General features: G+C 52.1%; 1 protein-coding gene across 1 annotated transcript; it reads left to right on the top strand.

The window, feature by feature from the left end:
* Positions 1 to 12,614: 12,614 nt before the first annotated feature.
* On the top strand, positions 12,615 to 13,643 carry LOC142076143 (olfactory receptor 14J1-like). The gene has a single exon (XM_075138522.1). The coding sequence runs from the start codon at positions 12,684 to 12,686 to the stop codon at positions 13,641 to 13,643; it is 960 nt and encodes a 319-aa protein (XP_074994623.1). The 5' UTR covers positions 12,615 to 12,683.
* Positions 13,644 to 19,386: the final 5,743 nt, after the last annotated feature.

Genomic DNA, 19,386 nt, shown 5'->3' with positions numbered 1-19,386 from the left:
GTGTAGAGCTTGTGCTGCATGAGCATGCAGGGTGAGCACTGACACCAGGGGGTTTCTGGTGCAGAGCCAGGGCTCATGGAAGGGACCAAAGACATGCAGGCGCAGGAGAGAGGGTGCCGGTCTGTGCTCTCGGTGGCATGGACAGGCTGGGGAGGTGGCCCAGGACCTCTGTCACCCCCCAGCCTCTCTCAGCAGCTCTGTCCAGCACTGGCTGCTCCCCTCACGTTCATGGGTGAGTCTTGCTGCAAAGCCACCTCCATCCTCCTGCTGGGCTCAGTGCCAGTTCAGGGGAACAGCCAGCCCTGCCCAGCCTCTCTCCTGGCCCATGCCCCAGCAGACCCCAGGGCAGGGCTGTCTGCAAAGCCCCACGTGGGACATAGCTGGGGCTGGGAGAGGGTCGGGTACTGGGGGAGGCTGCAAAAGTTATGTGATGGGGTTATGCTTTGTTGGGGTTCTGGGGGGACATTGAACTGAAGGCTGTCTTTGGAATCATAACTGGGGGAACTTTCCGCACCCCGGAATGTACCCTTTCCCACGCTGTGCCTGCACAGAGGGGCTGTGGGACCATGTGTGGGGCAGTAGGGCTGGGTCAGCACAAGGAGAGGGGGTTTACAGGGGCCATGAAGCAGCTGCCAGGAGGTGACAACAAGGACGGGCTGCAAAGAAGGAACTTCTATATATTGCCTGTGTGGTAGAGGCACTTTTGAAGGAAAGGCAAAGGACATTTGCTGTTGGTGCCTGCAAGGAATGTCAAGTGTAAAAAGACAACATTGATTGCTGCGTTAGAAACCAAGGCTGACCAAGGAAAATGCAGGGCTGCTGCTGAGTGGGGAGGGTGATTTAATAACAGCAGACACAGGTGGAGCTGAGGGACTCAATGCCTTCTTTGCCTGAGTCTTCACTGAAAAGGTCTCCAGGCCTCTGTGCTCAATGAAGGGGTTCAAGGAGGAGGAGAGCACGTATTGGCAGGAACCTCATGAAGTCCCACAAGGACAGATGCCAGTGTCTGTCCCGGCAGGGGACTCACCCTGGCAATGGCACAGGCTGGGGGCTGCCTGGCTGGGAGCAGCCCTGTGGGAAAGGTCTTGGTGGGCAGGGAGCTGGACAGGAGGCAGCCGTGTGCCCTGGCACAAGGGAGGACCGCAGGGCCCTGGGCTGGACGACCAGGAGCACGGCCAGGAGATGGAGGGAAGGGATGATGCAGGTTACCGTGTCCAGATTTCCAGACTGGAAGAGGTTTAGCAAAGGGCCTCCAAGATGGTCAGGGCTGGAACACTGTGCCTGTGAGGAGAGGCTGAGGGAGCTGGGCTTGTCCAGCCTGGAGGAAGGAAGATCTTGGGGGGAACATGCAGCAGCGTTGCACTGTTTCAGGAAGGCTGAGTCAGGCTCATGTCCGTGATAGAAGACACAAGGCCAAGAGGCAATGGGCTGAAACAAGAGAGAGTCAGGCTACCTATAGGGAGAAAGTTTTCCAACATGAGGATAGTCAAATGCTGGAAGCTGTTTCCCAGGGAGTGTGCATCGGCTCTATCCCAGAAAGTGACCACGACATGTTTGGATAAAGCCCTGAGTAATCTGGTCTGACCCTGCTTTGAGCAGGAGGTTGGTGCAGACACCTCCCGAGGTCCATTCCAGCCTCAATGATGCTGTCCTTCCTTCCTCTTCATGGTTTCAAATTAGGCAAAGCTCTCAGGTTCTCCCTGACCAGAGCAGTAATGCATATCAGGCAGAGGGCTGCTTCACAGGTGCCCCCAAACAGCCCTGACCACATCCTTTGCTTCTGTTTTTATTTCCCCCTACCCAAGATCTCCTCTCTTACTGTTGTAATGCCCTCCAAAAAGAACTTCCTACCCTCTTAATTCTTTCCCCATTGGCCATGCAGTTCTTGTTTTGTGACCTCTGATGGCATTTCTGAAATAGTTTCTGTGGTATTTTCCACCTTGGGTAGCAATTCCATTCAGCAGATCATTTTCTTTCTTTCCCTGTAGTGTCCTGCAATTCCCCATATTCTTATCTTGCTTGAGGCACTGCCCACAAACCTTAACTGCTGATGTGTTGGAGTTTCAGTCTGGAGGGACCTTGACACACTTGTGGATTTGGCCAAGAGAAACCTCCTGGAGTTCTACAAGGCGAAGGGGTCAAGGTCTGCACTGGGGGCAGAATAACCCCGTGCATCAGGACAGGCTGGGACCTGAGTGGCTGAGGAGTGTCCTGGGCAGAAGGGCATGGAGTTACAATGGATGTCAGCATGAGCCAGGGATCAAAGCCACCATTACAGAAATAGAAAGGAGGCACTTGACCAGCTCCTTGAAACCAGGAATCGGCATGCCATGCCCCCTGACGTTCCTGGGAACACCTGAGCTTTATGTGCAGAGAAGAGTGAGTCCTCTTCTGATGCCTGGCCTGTCCCCTGGCCTGTGTGGTGCTTTAGGCTCTGCAGAGAATCCACACCAACTCTTTGAGGAGGTGAGGTTCATGTTGCATGCGGACATGCAGGGCAGGTGAAGGGACCTCAGAGCTTCCTCGATCCCTGCTGCAGAGTTAGCACTTGAGAGACTGGAAATGCAGGTAAAGGGGCTGGGTCAGGGTACCCCACATGGAAGTTTTGCCTTCCTTTGTACCTTCCCAATACGCTGGGATATGTCCCTTGGTCTTCTTTGCTAAAACCAAAACAACCCCCTATTCCACCTCCCTCTCCTCCACAAAATACGGAGAAAAAATATGGAGGAGGGATGATGTAAGGGCAATCCTGTGTAAGAGGGGTAATCTTTAAATGATAACAAAGCGTTAGCAGTGAGAGAAAACACATTGTTCTAAAAAATTCATGCTGGAGGTGAGCTACTGGGAAACATCCAGCTGTTTTGTCAAGTAAGAATGACAGTTGGGGATGAAATTTAAGACCTGTATTTCATCATCACCGAGAATAAGAAAGAATTCCCTTAGGACACTGTCCTGTTACTGTCATCAGTGATAGCACCACTAATTCCAAAACACCCTTGAGAGATTCCTTATTTTTCCTCAGATCCAAAGCTCAGCCTGCTCAGATCATGAAAGGACTACCTCAAATCTCCGCAACCAAAATCTCTCCAACCTTCTCTCATCCACGCTCTTTTCCAGTGCCAGGCCACTTCTCCCCGTCACTTCAGCACACTGCCCAGTCTCTATTTTCTCAGCCGGGTGAAGTCAGGGTGCTCCTTCGCACAGCCGTCCCATCGAGAGTCTTCTCTGATCACGCTTGTATCACCTCATGCTATGTACTGTTCCATCTCCCTTCAGCAAATCTCCATTGGATGGGCAGTTTTCCTGTTTCTTTCATGCACATTCACCTTCACAACTTTTTGTATTGTATGCATACCAAATACACTCTGAAGCAGCACATTTATCCCCCACAGCTTCACCCATTTCCCATTGCAGGCTGAGATATTTCCCCTCTTGGAGCACGCGGTGTGCAAAGCTGCTCCATACATGGAAACCCACTTCTGTGCTGCACATACATTTGGGATGAAAAAAAAAAAAACCAGAACATTTCAGAGAGTGTTGCAAAGTGGCAAAGCAGCTGAAATCCATAAATGCTGAGAGACAAGTTACAAAGAGAGAGGAAAAAATAGGTGAAGCTGTATCGCCCGGACTCACAAACTCTCTGTCAGTAAAGAGAAAGTCCCACAGCCTGTGGGATGTTTTATTAGGTGGTCCTGTGGGAAGGTTGGTTTCTGAATACAGCCTGCTGCATTCACATTTCCAGTACGGTTCAGGCATCAAATTTTTGCCCGTCCTTCCTGGAGATCCAGGAGAGTTGTGTCACACAACAGCCACCCTCAGAGGGAAGCTGGAGGTAGTGTGGCCTGAAATTATTTGGACTCAAATGGAAGCTCAGATCCTGAGCTGTTGGGACAACATTGGCTGAAGTTAGACATAAACTACTTGACGCGACTGTGAGTTCAGACCTAGTTGGCAGAGTTTCTCACACAGCTCGCTGAGGAGAACAGGGAGTTGGGGAGAGGGGAGCATATTTCAGTTTCCCAAATGCAATGAAAGAGTCGAAAGCATCCTTCCCTTGGGCTCTGGCGTCCCATTTCTTGAGAATCAAATCTGCTGGGGCTTCTGTCAATAATCTTACAATAATTCTTCAGGTGCGTTTTTTTTTCTATTTCCCCAAGAGTATCATTATTTACCAAAAATAAACATTATTCTGCCTCAGCATAAACGTCTGGAACAGAACACCCTGTATCTGTGGTAGCAACACCGGGCAGTGCCAACTTGAGTCAGTATTTGCCATGTAAGTCATGACATTGCACCCTCAGTGACATACCCAGGGCAGTTCAGATGAAGGGAGATCTTGCAAGAGCCACCTTCTGTGTCCCCAGGTGGCAGAGGCTGGATCCCCTTCCCAGGACAGACTCCTTGCCAGGAAGCCACAGCCCTGGCTGTTGCTCACTGGTTCTTACTGGCACTTCACTTGGCACCCCTTTTGGTGTGTTTGATGCTTTTCCGTGACTCTTCTTTCTGCACAGAAGATCATAAGAAGACAACCGTTTCAGAAGTGATGGTCATAAAGGCCCTGCTATAGACAAAAAAGTTTGCCATGAGCTCTAGATGGAGACAGGAAGGTAGTTAATAAACACCAGGAAGCTCAAGGCCTCTTCTGAAGATGAGTGGCCCCGAGCAGCAGGGATTGGCCCTGGGTAGGTCTGGGAGAGAGGGTGGGGGATGTCAGTGAGAAGCAAAGTGATGCCTGATGGCTTTAGCAAATTGTGAAACCACATCTGAGCCCCAAATGGAAAGCAGTGGGTGTCTGTGGGTGGGGAAGAGGAGGAGGTTTGTCCTGGGAAGGTGTCAGGAGGGAAGGCCCTCGTGCAAATCAGGGGTGACAGAGACATTTCTATGATGTTGTGTGCATGCCTCAGCCTAGAGACGGGGAACGCCTGCTGCTGGGGGTGGCCATCCTCGGTCATGCCCCAGGAGCTGACCTTGCTCTCTTTTCCTCCTTCACTCCCCAAACTTTGATGGACCTCAGGAAACATCCATGAGTGTGGAGGATACACAGACCTCCTGGGGTGAGGTCCCATCACTGCAGGGGAAGAGGGAAGGCTTTGTGAGACACGTGGGCGTGCAGGGCGATAGCGGTGCGTGTGTGGCAGTGAGTGTGATAAAGGCAGGACCAAGGCCTGAAATAGCAGCTGGGTGTGGGGGGGCTGTCATGCTGAGGTGGAGAAGGTTGAGTGTTGACTTTGAAGGACGCAGAAGCAAGAGGATGTGCGTTTCAGTGCTGGGATATGAAGAGAAATCGTGGATTCAAGCAAGTCTGGGGTAGGTCGTCTTGGGTGCTAGAGGAACAATAGGGCTTTGGAAGTAGCCGGATGGGTTGTGGGGAACTCACAGACATTGGCAAATCCTCGGAAAACCACAGCTTTGTGTTTGAAGAAATAGTCAATGAGGACAGAGAGTAATTGGGAAAGTTTGGGACATCATGGGGTCAGAGGGAGTCAGGGGATCAGGAGGGTGGTTGAAATCTGCAGGGACCCTGGCACAGCCATAGGACAGTGTAAAAGAGTCTGTGGTGGGCATGGCTGAGGACTTTGGTAGGGCTGGGACCCCCAACAGAACTGAGGTCCATGTCCTCTTGCCTATGGCTGCTGTCTCTTCCGCTGAGGCCCACGGGAGGACACCAGTTCCATACAGCCCCTGTGCTTTCTTGCCTCCTCACCCTTGGTAGAGCCTGGGAGGAGTCCTACCACTGACCTGCACTCAGCATCGCAAACCCTCGCATCTCACTGCCCCCAGAAAACGCCCTGAGACACCCATGAGGGAAGAATCCCCATTCCTAGGGCACTGGGCTCAGGGCTTGGCCATCCTCCTTAAGGAAACACATCAAGGCCTTTCACAGCCACTTACACGTTCATTTTTCTACCTGTATCCAGGGCCTCTGAGCTCCTGCTTCACCAGCCCCCAGGGACAGTCACCTTGTCTGGTCGTTCCCTCCATGGTCTCTTCAGTGATGGCCCTCAGTGGGGCCCGCTGACACCCTCAGAAACTTGGAGGCTTGGTGCTGACTTTTAGATCTCCAGAGCCTTGTTCAATCTGCTTTCAGTATCTGCAGTTCAGGAGCTTGGCACAAGAGGGCTCCTGAACATGCAAAATTCCCTAACAAGCCAAGTCTCTGGGCACAATTTTCCTTAATTCCTCAGTTCTTATGTGGTTAATCAGAGAGATTTCAGAAGGGTAGTCAAAGTAAAAAGATTTTTATAAAAAATCACAATAAGAAAGGATTTCTTCTTTTTCAACTTTTCTTCCTTTTTCTGCTTACACATTAAGGGATATCAGCAGTCCCCAATTGATACTGGTCCTGAGCATCTCCTAATTGAGTATGGACATACAGGGAAGCCAAGGCCCTTTATGTCAGACACTCCATGGGAAGTGTTTGTCCCTACCCCAACACCCCCCATTTCTCCCATCAGCCACCTGAGATTTAGAGCAGCCTTGTTCAAATCAGACCTTTCTCCACTACAGTCTGTAGCTGCGCGTTTCAGCCCATTGGCACCAATTCCCACTTGCTTTACTTGGAGAACGACCTGCACACAGGCACAGAAAGGTGTTTCTTAATTGCCAACAAGCAGAACCAAAGTCAAGCACAGCTCATTAAAAACCCAAAAGACATTCCTCAGCTGTATATCAAGTCCATGTTACCTCCACCGAAGTCCACTTCCCACTGTGGATGACCATACACCAGTGGAAAACACATTATTGTCTCCAGCACACATGCCAAGACACCTCAAAGCACTCCCTGCCCCTGACTCTGCCCATATTTGCTCTTTGCACCCCGTCAGTCACACACTGGAGTCACAAACTCCCTCGAGCCACAGGGAGAAGCAAAGAGACAAAGCGAATGAAAAGCTTTCTTCTGAACATGGAAATCGGCATAAATCTGAACCTGTAATGCTTACAGGAGCATCTTCAAGTAGACTCTGCAGCATCTAGACCCACTCAGTTTTCATTGCCTGCAGGTAAATTACATATGACTTCACTGCAGGTGAAGAGAGGGATGAGAGTGATCTCTAATGTTGGACACCTCGAGTGCAACTGCTGAGAGGTCCCTTTCTAGTCAAGAGAGAGAAATGAGGTGTCTCAACCGAGGTGCCTTGGCCTTCTCTGCCTGGCCACCAGCTCCTGCTTCAGAAAGGCTCCTGTAGGTCCTGGGTCACATTTCCCTGTCCCACGGAAGGGCTTCAGCTACCCCCATGTACCTTGGAGGCAGTGGCCACCTCTGTGCTGGCAGCTGCATCAATCCCTGAAAGAAGATGTTAGGCAAAAGTTGAAACATGTCCAGAGAAGAGGTCTGTGTAATGACTGTTGAGAAGTCTTCATTTTCAGAACTTTGAGGTTGGTCTATAAATTCTCCTGATTTTTGTCATAGGCCATGGCCATGGCCATGGACAAGCAAGACGACGACCCTTTCTCTCCCTCTATGGAAATACAGATTTCTACAGCCATTTCCAAAAATACATTTCCTCCCAAGGCTTTGAATGAAGAAATTATTCTGCAGAGCTGCAAGACATCCAGGGAGTCCCGAAGCTGTGTCACTTGGAGGGGCTCGTCCGCCCCAGAAATGCAATCCAGAACAACCTCTGGGACATGTTATTCACCCAAAGCGAAGCTAACCAGCCTTTCCCTCCCCAGTTCATCCTCTGGCACTTTTTGAAACAGGCATGCAACTTTTGCTTTTGCCAGTCGTCAGGGAGTCCCCCCAGTCTCCATGACCTGTCAAAGATGATGGAGACTGGCCTCGCTCTGACATCATCTTGCTCTCTCAGCACCCTTGGATGCAGCCCCTCCATTCTCATGGACTGGTAACATTTGAGGTTGCTCAAGCAAGCCAGGACTTGATTCCTATCCAGCCCTGACTGTTCCCCTCCAGAGTCCTGCCTCGAGGCACAGAGGCCTGGGAGACCTTGCTGGTGAAGACTGAGGCACAGAGGACATCGAGTATCTCAGCTCCATCCACACCTGCTTTACTCAATGGAGCAGTGGCCACACATACTCTTCTTGACCTGTCCCTGAAGTAGTCACAGCTCATCGTGGTGCCCTGGAAATCCCATTCAAGTTTCAACTGAGTTTTGATATGGACCATTGCCGAGCTTGGAGGATGCTGACCTTGAAGACCAGCTGTACTGAGCTCTGCTGCCCTTCGGTGCTGCTGACCATTGGATCCCCACGAAAACTCCCCGGAACAGGCCAAAGTCTTCTCCTCCATGTCCACCATGTGCAGTCTTTAACTCTCCTTCCGCACGCCCCTAGGGAGCTGGGACCCCACTATTTCAGGGTCACCACGGCCAAGGCTTACATCCACCTTCACATCCCTGACCAGCTCTGTACTGCTTGTGAGTCTCAAGTCCGGGTTTGGATTGCCCTTGTTGGCCCATCTGGCAGCTGTGCTAAGAAGTGGTTCCCCAGACATAAACCGCCTGGACTGTTTGCATCCTGCTGTGTTCCCCTTCCAGAAAATGCCAAGGCCATTCAAGTCCCCCATGAGACCCAGGCTTCTGCAGCCAGAGACTTCCTTGGGGAGCTCAGAAAAGACTATGCCAACTTCCCCACCCTGACTGTGGGTTCTTTATCTCCAACCACGATGTCACCTTTACTGGCCTCTCCTCTGACCCACACTCACAAGGGCTCACCCGACATCTCACTGGCCCCATGAAGGAGCTCCACACATCCAAACAACTTCTTCACTTTGAGGGAACCCCACTCCTGAGCCTTCCAGCCTGTCTCTCCTGAAAAGCCTGTACCCATCCATTGCAGCACCCCAAGCTGTGTCACTTGTCCCACCATGCCATGGCACTTCCTCCATGCATGTCAAAAACCACAGGCCCAAGCTCGTCCTGGCTGTGCCCCTGGCTGAGGCCATCAGTGCACATTTGGGCTGTAGCACTGCAGGTGCAGCCCCAGGCCAAGCTCTCACTTGTCTTAAGCAAACCTGGGACCAAGTGTCCAAGCCCCCGTGTGTGCAAAGGCTTTGCTTCACAGCAGAGACATGCCGGGGTGGAGAGCAGGTGGAAACAGAAAGCTGAACCTGGGTGCCAAGAGAGTGAGCAAACCCTGCTGTCCCCAAGGGCAGAGAGGACCAGGGCTGGGAAGGGCAGCCCTGGCAAGACATGGGTTTGCTGTCGGTGGGGTCTCTGCTGTCCCCGAGGGCCTTTGGTGGAGGCGAAGCTGATCTCCAGGAATGACAAGGTGCTCCTGACAGGCCCACTGTGACAACTGTTGGTCTGGTCCTTGACTGTGTTCTCCAGGGGGTGAGTGAAGGTTGGTGGAGAGAAAAACCAGAAGTCTGAAGGTGTAGGCACACGCGTGGTGACCCTGGTGTGATGGGCTTCCTATCCATGGAGTGCCCTACCTCTACTGGAGAGAGAAGGGACGGACCTTGCCACGCTGCAGGGGTGGCAATCAGTTTCTGGCCCAAAGGCACTGGATCTGTCGCAATGCTGCCTGGGTGTCTGTCACACCCTCGCTCTGCATGGGGATGGCTTTCCTGTGTAGGACCATCGCTGTCCCTGCCAACTGCATGTCGCTGTGTGTGAGAGCCTTGGCACCTCACCTACCATTACAGGCCTGTAACTGGCCTTACATGGAATAACTGCCCTGAAGTGGATTGGGCAATGCGAGAATGTTCAGGACACCACCGCCATTAGAGTCAATGGAGATCTAGTCAACCTGGCGGATGGAAAAGACAGAGAGGAACTTAGCTGTCCCTGTGGTACATGACTCCACCAGATGAATCCCTGCGTAGGCCGCCCAGAACATAAAGAAGAGAGACAGGCTCCATCATCCTAAATGTGGGCATCTGATGCCATTTCCACTGGCCAAAGAAATTCACCTCCAGCGTCCAAGGAGATGCCCCCAGATGCTGCCCTGTCTCTCAGCATTGCTCCACTAGAGCTTGCAGCTAGCTCCAGGTATCTTGGACCACCTCTGGCACTCCAGATGTCCCCAGGTCTTTGCATGTGACCACGTCAGCCCTGGCCTCCATCTCCATTAATTAGCAGGGAGCTGAGAGAAGGAGCTGACATGCAGGTGTCTGCTGTGTGCACACCTGAGCTGAGGCCAGAGGAATCCCACCTCCTGTGGGCTTGTGCTGTGCGTGGGGGGCAGCTGAGCCCACTTCTAGCCCCAGGGCCACAACCATGGAATGGGGGCTGAATCCCTTCCCCCGGCACTGCTAAATGAGATCCTTCCCTGTCCCTGTCCGGGTGTCCTGTCTACAGAAGGGCCAATGAAAAGGTGATTCCTGGAGCTGACTCCTCTTCAGATGGGAGAAATGTCCCTGCTGGAAAGAAGTGTCTCTCCGCAGCTGAGGGAGGGACCATGAGTGATGGCTTCAGGCTGTTCCCAGCAGGTTCCCTGGAGGCGCAGGGACACGTGGAGGGAGCCCCGAGGGGGCAGAGCAAGTGGTGCCTTGGGCTGGTCCTCTGCTGCTGAGCTGGGCTGGGCTCCTGGGATGGAGGGAGCTCCTGGCAAGCGGGCAGCGCTGCAGAGAGACAGCTCTGCCCAGGAGCAGCTCCTCTGCAAAGCGCAGCAGGGCTGGGGGCACTGCCTGCAGGCACCGACGGGAGAGGAGCGAGGCAGAGAGAGGTTAAAAGCAGTCAGGAGTGGGAGGACAGAAGAGAGCTCTCTGGAGGAGAAATCTTCACAGCCCTCGACACAGTAAGTCTCCGGGTGCAGGGCAAAGAAGCTGCAGTGTTTGGAGGGGTCTCTTAAAGCTGGCACATCCAACAGCCTATGGGGTCTGTAAGCAAGACTCGCACAGTTTCTCTATAGTGTAGAGAAGGACATTCTGCAGAGCAGGGCTTCCCTGCTGCACCACCAGAGCAACAGGGCATGATGTCTCCCTTCTTCCAGGGACGACTCCAAGGGTGTGAAGCCGGGTGTGCAAGCAGGGCTGCCAAGGGCCGTCCTGGCTGCTCACAGGTCCACATCACCCCCAGGACATTTGCAGAGGGGGTGCATTTTGAAGTAGTACATAGAGGCAGCATCTACCTGAAAGGGAAGGAGCCTGCGCTTTGAGTTTTCCACTCTTGGTGGGCTGGGTGGGCAGTGTGAGGTGGAAATTTATTTCTCCATTCCAGAGAAGGCACTGAGATCTCAGTCCTAGTTTGCACTTCTCTGAGCTGCTCCTGAGCCTCTGCACACACAGAGGTGCCCCTGGGCCGTGCCCGGCTGCCAGGAGGGGTCTGCAGGGCAGAGCTGAGCACACAGCGGGTGGGACGGGGTCTGGGAGCACCGACAGGGAGGAGACGGGGACAGAGAAAGAGCTCCCAGCAAGGAGAGCTCCAGGCAGCAGAGACCTGGGCAGGGAGGGAGAGGGAGCTGCTCCCAGAAATGCCGTGGGAATCCCCCCATTCGGGCACTTCCCTGCCATCCCCTGCAGTGGAGACGTCTTCCCTGGAGAACCCCCCTGGTCTCCTCTCCCTTCCAGGAGAGCACCCCACCCTTAATGTCACGGGGATTTTGTCGTGAGTTTACCTCCCAGCAGCTCGACTACCGAAGCGGAGAACTGCTGGAGTGTCTGACTGTGTCTCCCTGTCCTGCCTCTCTTGGCAGGAATACTTTGGCATGTTTCCTATTGTCCCTGCTGCCCCTGTTCTTCCCCTTGGACTCACTGCTGGTGGGGATGAGGTTTCACGTGCAGCTCACACACCGATGCTGCGGGTCTTCTGTAGATGTATCCATGGATGAAAAGCATACAAATCCCTTCCTAATTTGGGGGGTTCTGGGTGCTGCAGTGTGTGGGGCTTGCAATGATCTGACTCTCCTGTCAGGACACACCATCTGTAAGACATTTGACTCTTTCCCTCGGGGGTCCTGCTGGGCTACAGAGCCACGCAGCTGTCCCATGGCATCTCTCTGTTACCCAAGAGCCTCGTGGAGAAGACACCTCAGTGCTAAGGCCGTGGAAATGCTGCTGGGCAGCTCTATGTGGGTGGCTATAAGGAGCCCAAGTGTCCCTCACTGGGAGGGGAGAGCTGAGATCCTCCTCAGGTATGATGAAACAAGGTGAGGAGATTAAAGATCTGCACTTGGAAACTGGAATCCACTGCTCTCAGCAGTGTCCAGTTTCTTTTCTGGAGAAATCTCTGGGTGTGATCATCCCCCAGCTGAAAGAGCTGCCAGCACAGGGCAGCTGAGACCAGGACTGATGGGCAGACGGACTGTCCTCACTTGGCACTAAGGGACAGTCCTTTGCCTCTCAGCACCCACCTGGAGTGCAGCAGACATGCCAGGTGTTTCTGCCTTAGAAACACTCCTCAGGTGTGGTGGGGCAACTAGAACAGAATAAACACAACAAAAGCCCAAGAGCTCTGCTCTGCAGCTTGGTGAATTGGGAGGGACAACGCTGAAAATTTCTTCAATATTTGGCCGTAATCCGAGATCACCCCGTGTTCCTATTTACCTATTGCTGTAGGGCAGGACTGACTCCTGCAGAGCCCACAGCAGAGCCCCCTGCTCCATGGGGCACCCACAGCCAGCAACAGAATGCACAGAAAGAACCTGCCAAGGTCTTCCTGAAAGAGGAGAGCTGGTTTGGTGGGTCTCTATGGCAATTGAATAGATTTTTTCTCTGAGATGTCTCCCCTAACTTCTCACTGGCTTTTCTTCCATGGACAGGTCCCCATGTCCAGAGGGACCAAATGTCCAACGGCAGCTCCATCACCCAGTTCCTCCTCCTGGCCTTCGCAGACACGCGGGAGCTGCAGCTCTTGCACTTGTGGCTCTTCCTGGGCATCTACCTGGCTGCCCTCCTGGGCAACGGCCTCATCATCACCGCCATAGCCTGCGACCACCGCCTGCACACCCCCATGTACTTCTTCCTCCTCAACCTCTCCCTCCTCGACCTGGGCTCCATCTCCACCACTGTTCCCAAAGCCATGGCCAATTCCCTCTGGGACACCAGGGACATCTCCTATGCAGGATGTGCTGCACAGGTCTTTTTCTTTCTCTTCTTGATGACAGCAGAGTATTCTCTCCTCACTGTCATGGCCTACGACCGCTACGTTGCCATCTGCAACCCCCTGCACTACGGGACCCTCCTGGGCAGCAGAGCTTGTGTCCACATGGCAGCAGCTACCTGGGGCAGCAATTTCCTCTATGCTCTCCTGCACACGGCCAATACATTGTCACTACCCCTCTGCCATGGCAATGCTGTGGACCAGTTCTTCTGTGAAATCCCCCAGATCCTCAAGCTCTCCTGCTCACACTCCTACCTCAGGGAGGTTGGGCTTATTGCGGTTAGTGCCTGTTTAGTCTTTGGATGTTTTGTTTTCATTGTGGTGTCCTACGTGCAGATCTTCAGGGCCGTGCTGAGGATCCCCTCTGAGCAGGGACGGCACAAAGCCTTTTCCACGTGCCTCCCTCACCTGGCCGTGGTCTCCCTCTTTATCAGCACTGGCATGTTTGCCTACCTGAAGCCCCCCTCCATCTCATCCCCATTTTCAGACCTAGCGATGGCGGTGCTGTACTCAATGGTGCCTCCAGTAGTGAACCCCCTCATCTACAGCATGAGGAACCAGGAGCTCAAGGATGCCATTAGGAAACTGATTTCATGGACATTTTTCAAGAGTGAGAAATTTACGACCTCTCTCCATAAATGACTCCCAGAGACCAGATTCCATCCCTTTTTCTTGTTTGTTTGGTATTTTTAATCATTATATTTATCATTATTGCTGCTGTTATTGTTGTTCATTGTTATTATGTTTCTACACAAATGTTTGCATTTGCGTCACTACATCTGAGTCATGTACCTGCTTTGCATGCGTAAGTGCACCTGGTGCCCTGATAAAAGTATGTTTAACACTGGCTCAGAGTTAGCCTCTCTCGTGTCATCTCTGTAATAAAGTGGGATCTCGCTGGTGCAGTGCTTTCAGGCTGGGCTCTTTCTCCAAAGAGGCCTGAGGAACTGCACCCCTGAAGCTCCTTTTCCTCCATGTGTTCAGAACTAAAAAGTTTAGTGTCTGTTTGTGACCTTTTAGAGACACAGGACTGGATTTATGAGTCACCAGCTGGTGTCTGATGCTAGGTAAGATGGTGAGTGTAACTGAGGGATGTACCTAGGGCTTTCACAGAGGTGACATTAAGGACACCCGTCCTCTAGGAGGGGAATCTGGAGCTGCCTGAAGAGCACAGTGGTTCTCCAGGGACAGCACGTTCCTTGGATTCAGTAGGTATGGAAGAGGTCTGCAAAGACGGGGTTTGGGGCCTAAAGTGTAGGACATGTGCAGACCTCCTCTGGGCACTCTCCAGTTCCTCCCCACCTGTCTAGAGCAGGAATTCCCACAGAGGGACACACTAGTCCAGGTGTGGCCACAGCACGGCTCACTGGAGGGGGATGAAAACTCAAGATGTCTGGGGTGGCCATGCTCCTCCTAATGCAGCCCCATATGCAGTTGACCTTGTTCCTGGTGAGCATGCACCACTGGCTCATATGGTATCTCTCGTAGTGCCCAGGTCCTTCTCCGCAGGGTCACTGCTCAGCCAGTTAGGACCCAGCCTGCCCTGATATATGGGATTATTCTTCCCCCTGAAGCAGGACTGGCCACTTCTCCTTGAAAAACTTTAGAAGCTTCTGTTGGCTGAATCCCAGAGTTTCTCCAAGTCACCCTGGACTGAAGCTCCATTTTGCCACCTGTTAATGTTAGTGTGCAGATGGCTAACCCTGATTGTGGTGAACCATCAACACAGCCTAAGAAATTGCAGGACACTACAGCTAATACAAGGACTTACTAGTTGTGTACTGACCGATGTAGGAATCAGCACGACAACCCTCTTAGAAACACTATAGGAAGGCACAAAGCAAGCAAAGCCAGGGCCAGTGGGGAAAGAGCAGAGCTGGGGATGATCAAAGAGAAGAATTTGGGAGGGAAAAGAAGGAAAAAGGAATCCAAAGGTTAAGCTCAGATACGATGAGACCTGCTTGGGGTTACCTGCCTAGCAGCCCTGCGTCAATGACTTCAGTGGGACAAAAAAGCCACGGTTGATCGCTCTAAATTTATGTCTGCTTGCTTCCATGGTCCTGGGGAACCTGAGTGCTCTCCCTACCGTCATCAAGGAAAGACCTGTGGTGGAAGAAAATGCACAATCGCTCATCCTGGAAGGGACCTGGAGAGGTCTCTAGGCCAAGTAAAACCACTGTCAGTGGAGAAAAGAGAAACAAGGGTTGGGCTGTTTGGATGCTAGGCTGTGTTAGTGGAAAACATACACCTATATAGGCACACATACAGTAGTGATCACTCCAGAAGCTGACCTTAGACTCTCCATCTATCCAGGAGCTGGCCCTGGCACCCCCTCATCCCTCCAGTTCCCCCACGCACAGACAAACACACACACACACACAAATGGCTCCCTCCAGCCCAGAAACACAGAGCCATTGAGGCTGGAAAGCAGCCAGCTTCCACCTTCTCTGGGCTTCCTCTTCAGGCATGATTTTTGTCAGGAGTTCCTTTCTCATCCATACCAGCCTCCTGCAATGTTACTTGATTCCCTGCGTGTCCAGGTGTACTGTTCTGGAGCCTGAAGAAGACATCCTTGACCATCAAACAGCTCTCCCCAATTCTCTTCAGTGTCATGTCCCGTGGGATTCTATCAAGCAGGTCCCTCAGCAGGCCAAAGCCTGCTCTCCTGAAGCCCTGCTCTTTGCCTTGTTCCCTTCTCTCAGAAACCCCAACTCTACTTTCTCACCCCTGACTGTTACATCCCTGACCTATGATGTCCTGCAGGACACCTCCCCTCACGGGCTCCTCAGTCACCCTTGTCAAGAAGACTTTGTAAATAAGCTCCAAAAACCTTCTGGCTGGCTTGCACCTTGCTATGTTGCCCCTTCAGCAGATACTGAGATAGCTTAGGCCCGCCATGAGGACCAAGGCCTGGAAACATGAGACTTCTTCCAGTTGTCTGAAGAAGGCGTCATCTACTTCTTCCTCCTGACCACACCTTCCTGAGGTCTGCAGCACACATCCACCCGCCCCAGTGTTGCTCACACCGTTCTGCCCTCTCATGCCGACTGTCTGACTGTCCGTATCCAGCAGTGCTCCACGCATTCCTGCTGCTCTCTCACACAAAGGGCAGCTTCCCCTCCAGGCTCAGACCAATGGCTTTATCAGCACCTGACCCACAAGACCCCACAGCTTCTCCAGGAGGTGGTTTAGGCCACATTATCCATCCAGTAGCCAACTCGCAGACTCTCTGGGCTCTCCAATATCCACTCCAGACTTAAGGTCTCTCATATAACTGGCTCCTGGGCCTCTTTTTATACTAGCTGGCTGCTTTGGTTTCATGTTTGCTGGTGGTTTCACCCACTGACACACACACTGACATCTGCTATTTCCCCCCACAACCACAGCAGGAAATTGAAAGCACAGACCCTGGAAAGCACCTTTCCTTCCAGGTAGCCCCTGCCTTGAAAAGACTTCTTGAAAAGTCCCCCTGGAAATGTCCTGTGGTGAGCTGGAGCTGTGAGCAGCCCTGACCCAGGCAGCACCCTCTGGACAGCAGAAGGACCCTGCCCTGCTGGGGCTCGCTCCTTCCACCCACAGCTTCTCCCCACAGCGCCGTGGGGAGCTCCCCGGGCAGGCTGAGTGCTGAACCTGGCAGGCGGCAGAGTCCCTGCCCCAGCACACAGCCCCTGGGGTGCAGGGACCCTGCTCGCAAGGACAGCCCTGGGCACCCCTGCCCGCACACCCCTGCAGTCCCCCCCAGCAGAAGGCAGCCCTCATGCCCTGTCCCTCTGACCGTGCAGCAGGGAAGCCCTGCTCTGCAGCACATCCTTCTCCACACTAAAGAAACCCTGAGAGCTTTCCTGCCAGATCCTATCTGTAACAGGGTGCGCCATGTCCAGGAGACCTGAAGGGGAAATTCAAATTGTGACTGCTCAGCACTGGTAATTTGTGACCAAGGAATAATCTGGCACGGAGGGCAAGAAGGCCCAACTGCAGAAGGGGTTAAACTGGCTGGAAGCGGGAATGCCAGGGACAGAAGGACTCCCTGTAAGGGAATAAAGTTTCCCTTGGTGACGAGATGAGAAGCCACAGTATTGCCTTGTAGCCATCCTGGAATGTGAGCACTCAGGGACCACCTTTGGGCAGCAGAGCTGCGCTGGGGGATGGACCCAAGGCTGGGCTGAGGTGCCCGGTTCGGACACCCAGAGGATTCGTGCTGGTGCAAGTGTATATAAGGAATCAGTTTGGGATGCATCTTTGCAGACTCCTTGAAGAACCGCTCCTGGTCATAGCACTCTGCCCAAAGCATTGTTCATTAATTTATTTTATATATATATACATTTAAGCACAAATGTGTGTTTAATTTGCCTCAAGGGGTACAATAGAAATTCCCCAACAGTTCTTGACTTCTGTACGTGTTCATACTCCATTAAGAAACCCTCAGGAACAACATCAATCAGAGACTGTTGATATCACTTATTCTGTAAGCAGAAAAAATAGGAAAACTAGAAAAAGCCTTTCTTATTGTTATTTATTATTGAAATCTTGTCACTTTGACTACACGCCTGGAACCACTCTAATTAACCACATAAGAACTGAGGAATTAAGAAAAACTATGCCCAGAGAATGTCATCGTATGACAGCATGCTCACCAATAAAAGCTGAGGAAAAGGACATGGGAGGGGAGGATGTTTGTGGTTATGGCATTTGTCTTCTCAAGTAACTGCTGAGGCCCTGGTTTATGGAAAAGGCTAAACATCTGTCTGCTGATGGGAAGTAGGGAATGAATTCCGTATTTCACTTTGCTTGATCGCTCAGCTTTGCTTCACTTAATAAATTGCTTTTCAGCTAGACGCACAAGTTCTGTCGTTTTTGCTCTTCCCCATCCTGCTGGAGGAGACGAGTGAGCAATGGGTTTGTGCTTAGTTGCTGCCTTGGGCCAACCCACCACACCTGTGCACAGCGTAGCAATGCTGGAGTCAAGATTCTCTCTTCGTTTTTTTGAGATTTTTCATGCTGCCACTCGCTTGAAGGAATAGAAAATATTTTTGTCATGTATTTTGGTCTAGACTGATGCAGGTTGGCCAGATCATTGGAGATATGTCTCAAGCAATATTTAAGTGTCAGAAAAAGTGACAATTACTGTTCTAGGTCTGTGGTTTTGAGGATTTGTCTTAGCATCAGAGAAGCAGACTTTGGCCTATTCTGGGGAGTTTTCTGGGGATCCAATGGTCAGCAGCACTGAAGGGCAGAAGGGCTCAGCACAGCTTGTCTTCAAGGACAGCATCCTCCAAGCTCAGCAATGGTCCAGATAGAAACTCAGTTGAATCTAGAAAGGGAATTCAAGGGCACCATAAAGATCTGTCACTACTTCGGGAACAGTCAATGAAGACACAAAGATCATATGGGACTAGTGCTGAATTTAGTAAGAGCAGGTGTAGAGAGATCTGAGATACTCTATGTTCACTTTGCCTCAACCTTCACTAGCAAGGTCTCACAGACCTTTGTGCCTCAAGGCAGGACTCTGGAGTAGAAGCCAGTGATGGTGAAGTAATCAGGGGTTATTTAAGCAAACTCAGGCTTTTACAGTCTGTGGGACTGAAGGGGCGGCATCCCAGGGAGTTGAGAGAGCAGGCCGATGTCACAGGAAGATCACTCTCCATCATCTTTGAAAGACCATGGAGACTGGGGGAACTCCCTGACAACTGGCAGCACCCAAATGTTGCATACACTTTTCAAAAATGCCCAACGGATGCCTCAAGGCAATACTCTGGAGTAGAAAAGCCAAAAGTGGATAGGAATCATATCAGGGGCCATCCATGGATGCTGAGACTGCAAGACAATGTCACAGTGAGGCCAGTCCCCATCATCTCTGAAAAGTCATGGAGGTTGGGGGGACTCCCCGACAACTGCCAAAAAGCAAATATTGCGTGCATCTTTCAAAAGGACCCAGAGGATGAGCTGGGGAGCTAAAGGCTGCTTAGCTGCACTTTGGATGAGGAACGTCTCCCAGAGGGAGTCCTCTTGGATTGAATTTCTGAGCATCTGAAGGAGCAAGTGACTGGATGACCCCAGGGCTGATCATGCTTGAGCATCCTCATTGCTTCCTATGGTGAAAGAACCGCATCTCTGGGTGAGTGGAGAGCTCTGTCGTTCTCCAGGACACCAGCAAGGCTTTCAACGCCATCCCCCACATTATTTTTGTTTCCAAGAACAAAGAGGCTGGAAGGATGGGCCAACAGGATCCTCACAATATCCAACAAGGACAAATCAAAAGCCCTGTCCTTTTGGTGGATGGACCGCATGCAATAACCCTGTGGTCCTTAGGTTATGCTGAACAAAACCTGAGCTATCAGCAAAGAAGTCCAACAGCATCCTCAGCTGTATGAGCAGGAGCACAGCC

The sequence above is a fragment of the Calonectris borealis genome, unplaced genomic scaffold, assembly GCF_964195595.1.
Source record: "Calonectris borealis unplaced genomic scaffold, bCalBor7.hap1.2 HAP1_SCAFFOLD_35, whole genome shotgun sequence".
Classification (NCBI taxonomy): Eukaryota; Metazoa; Chordata; class Aves; order Procellariiformes; family Procellariidae; genus Calonectris; species Calonectris borealis.
This window is presented reverse-complemented; position numbering and strand designations above follow the sequence as displayed.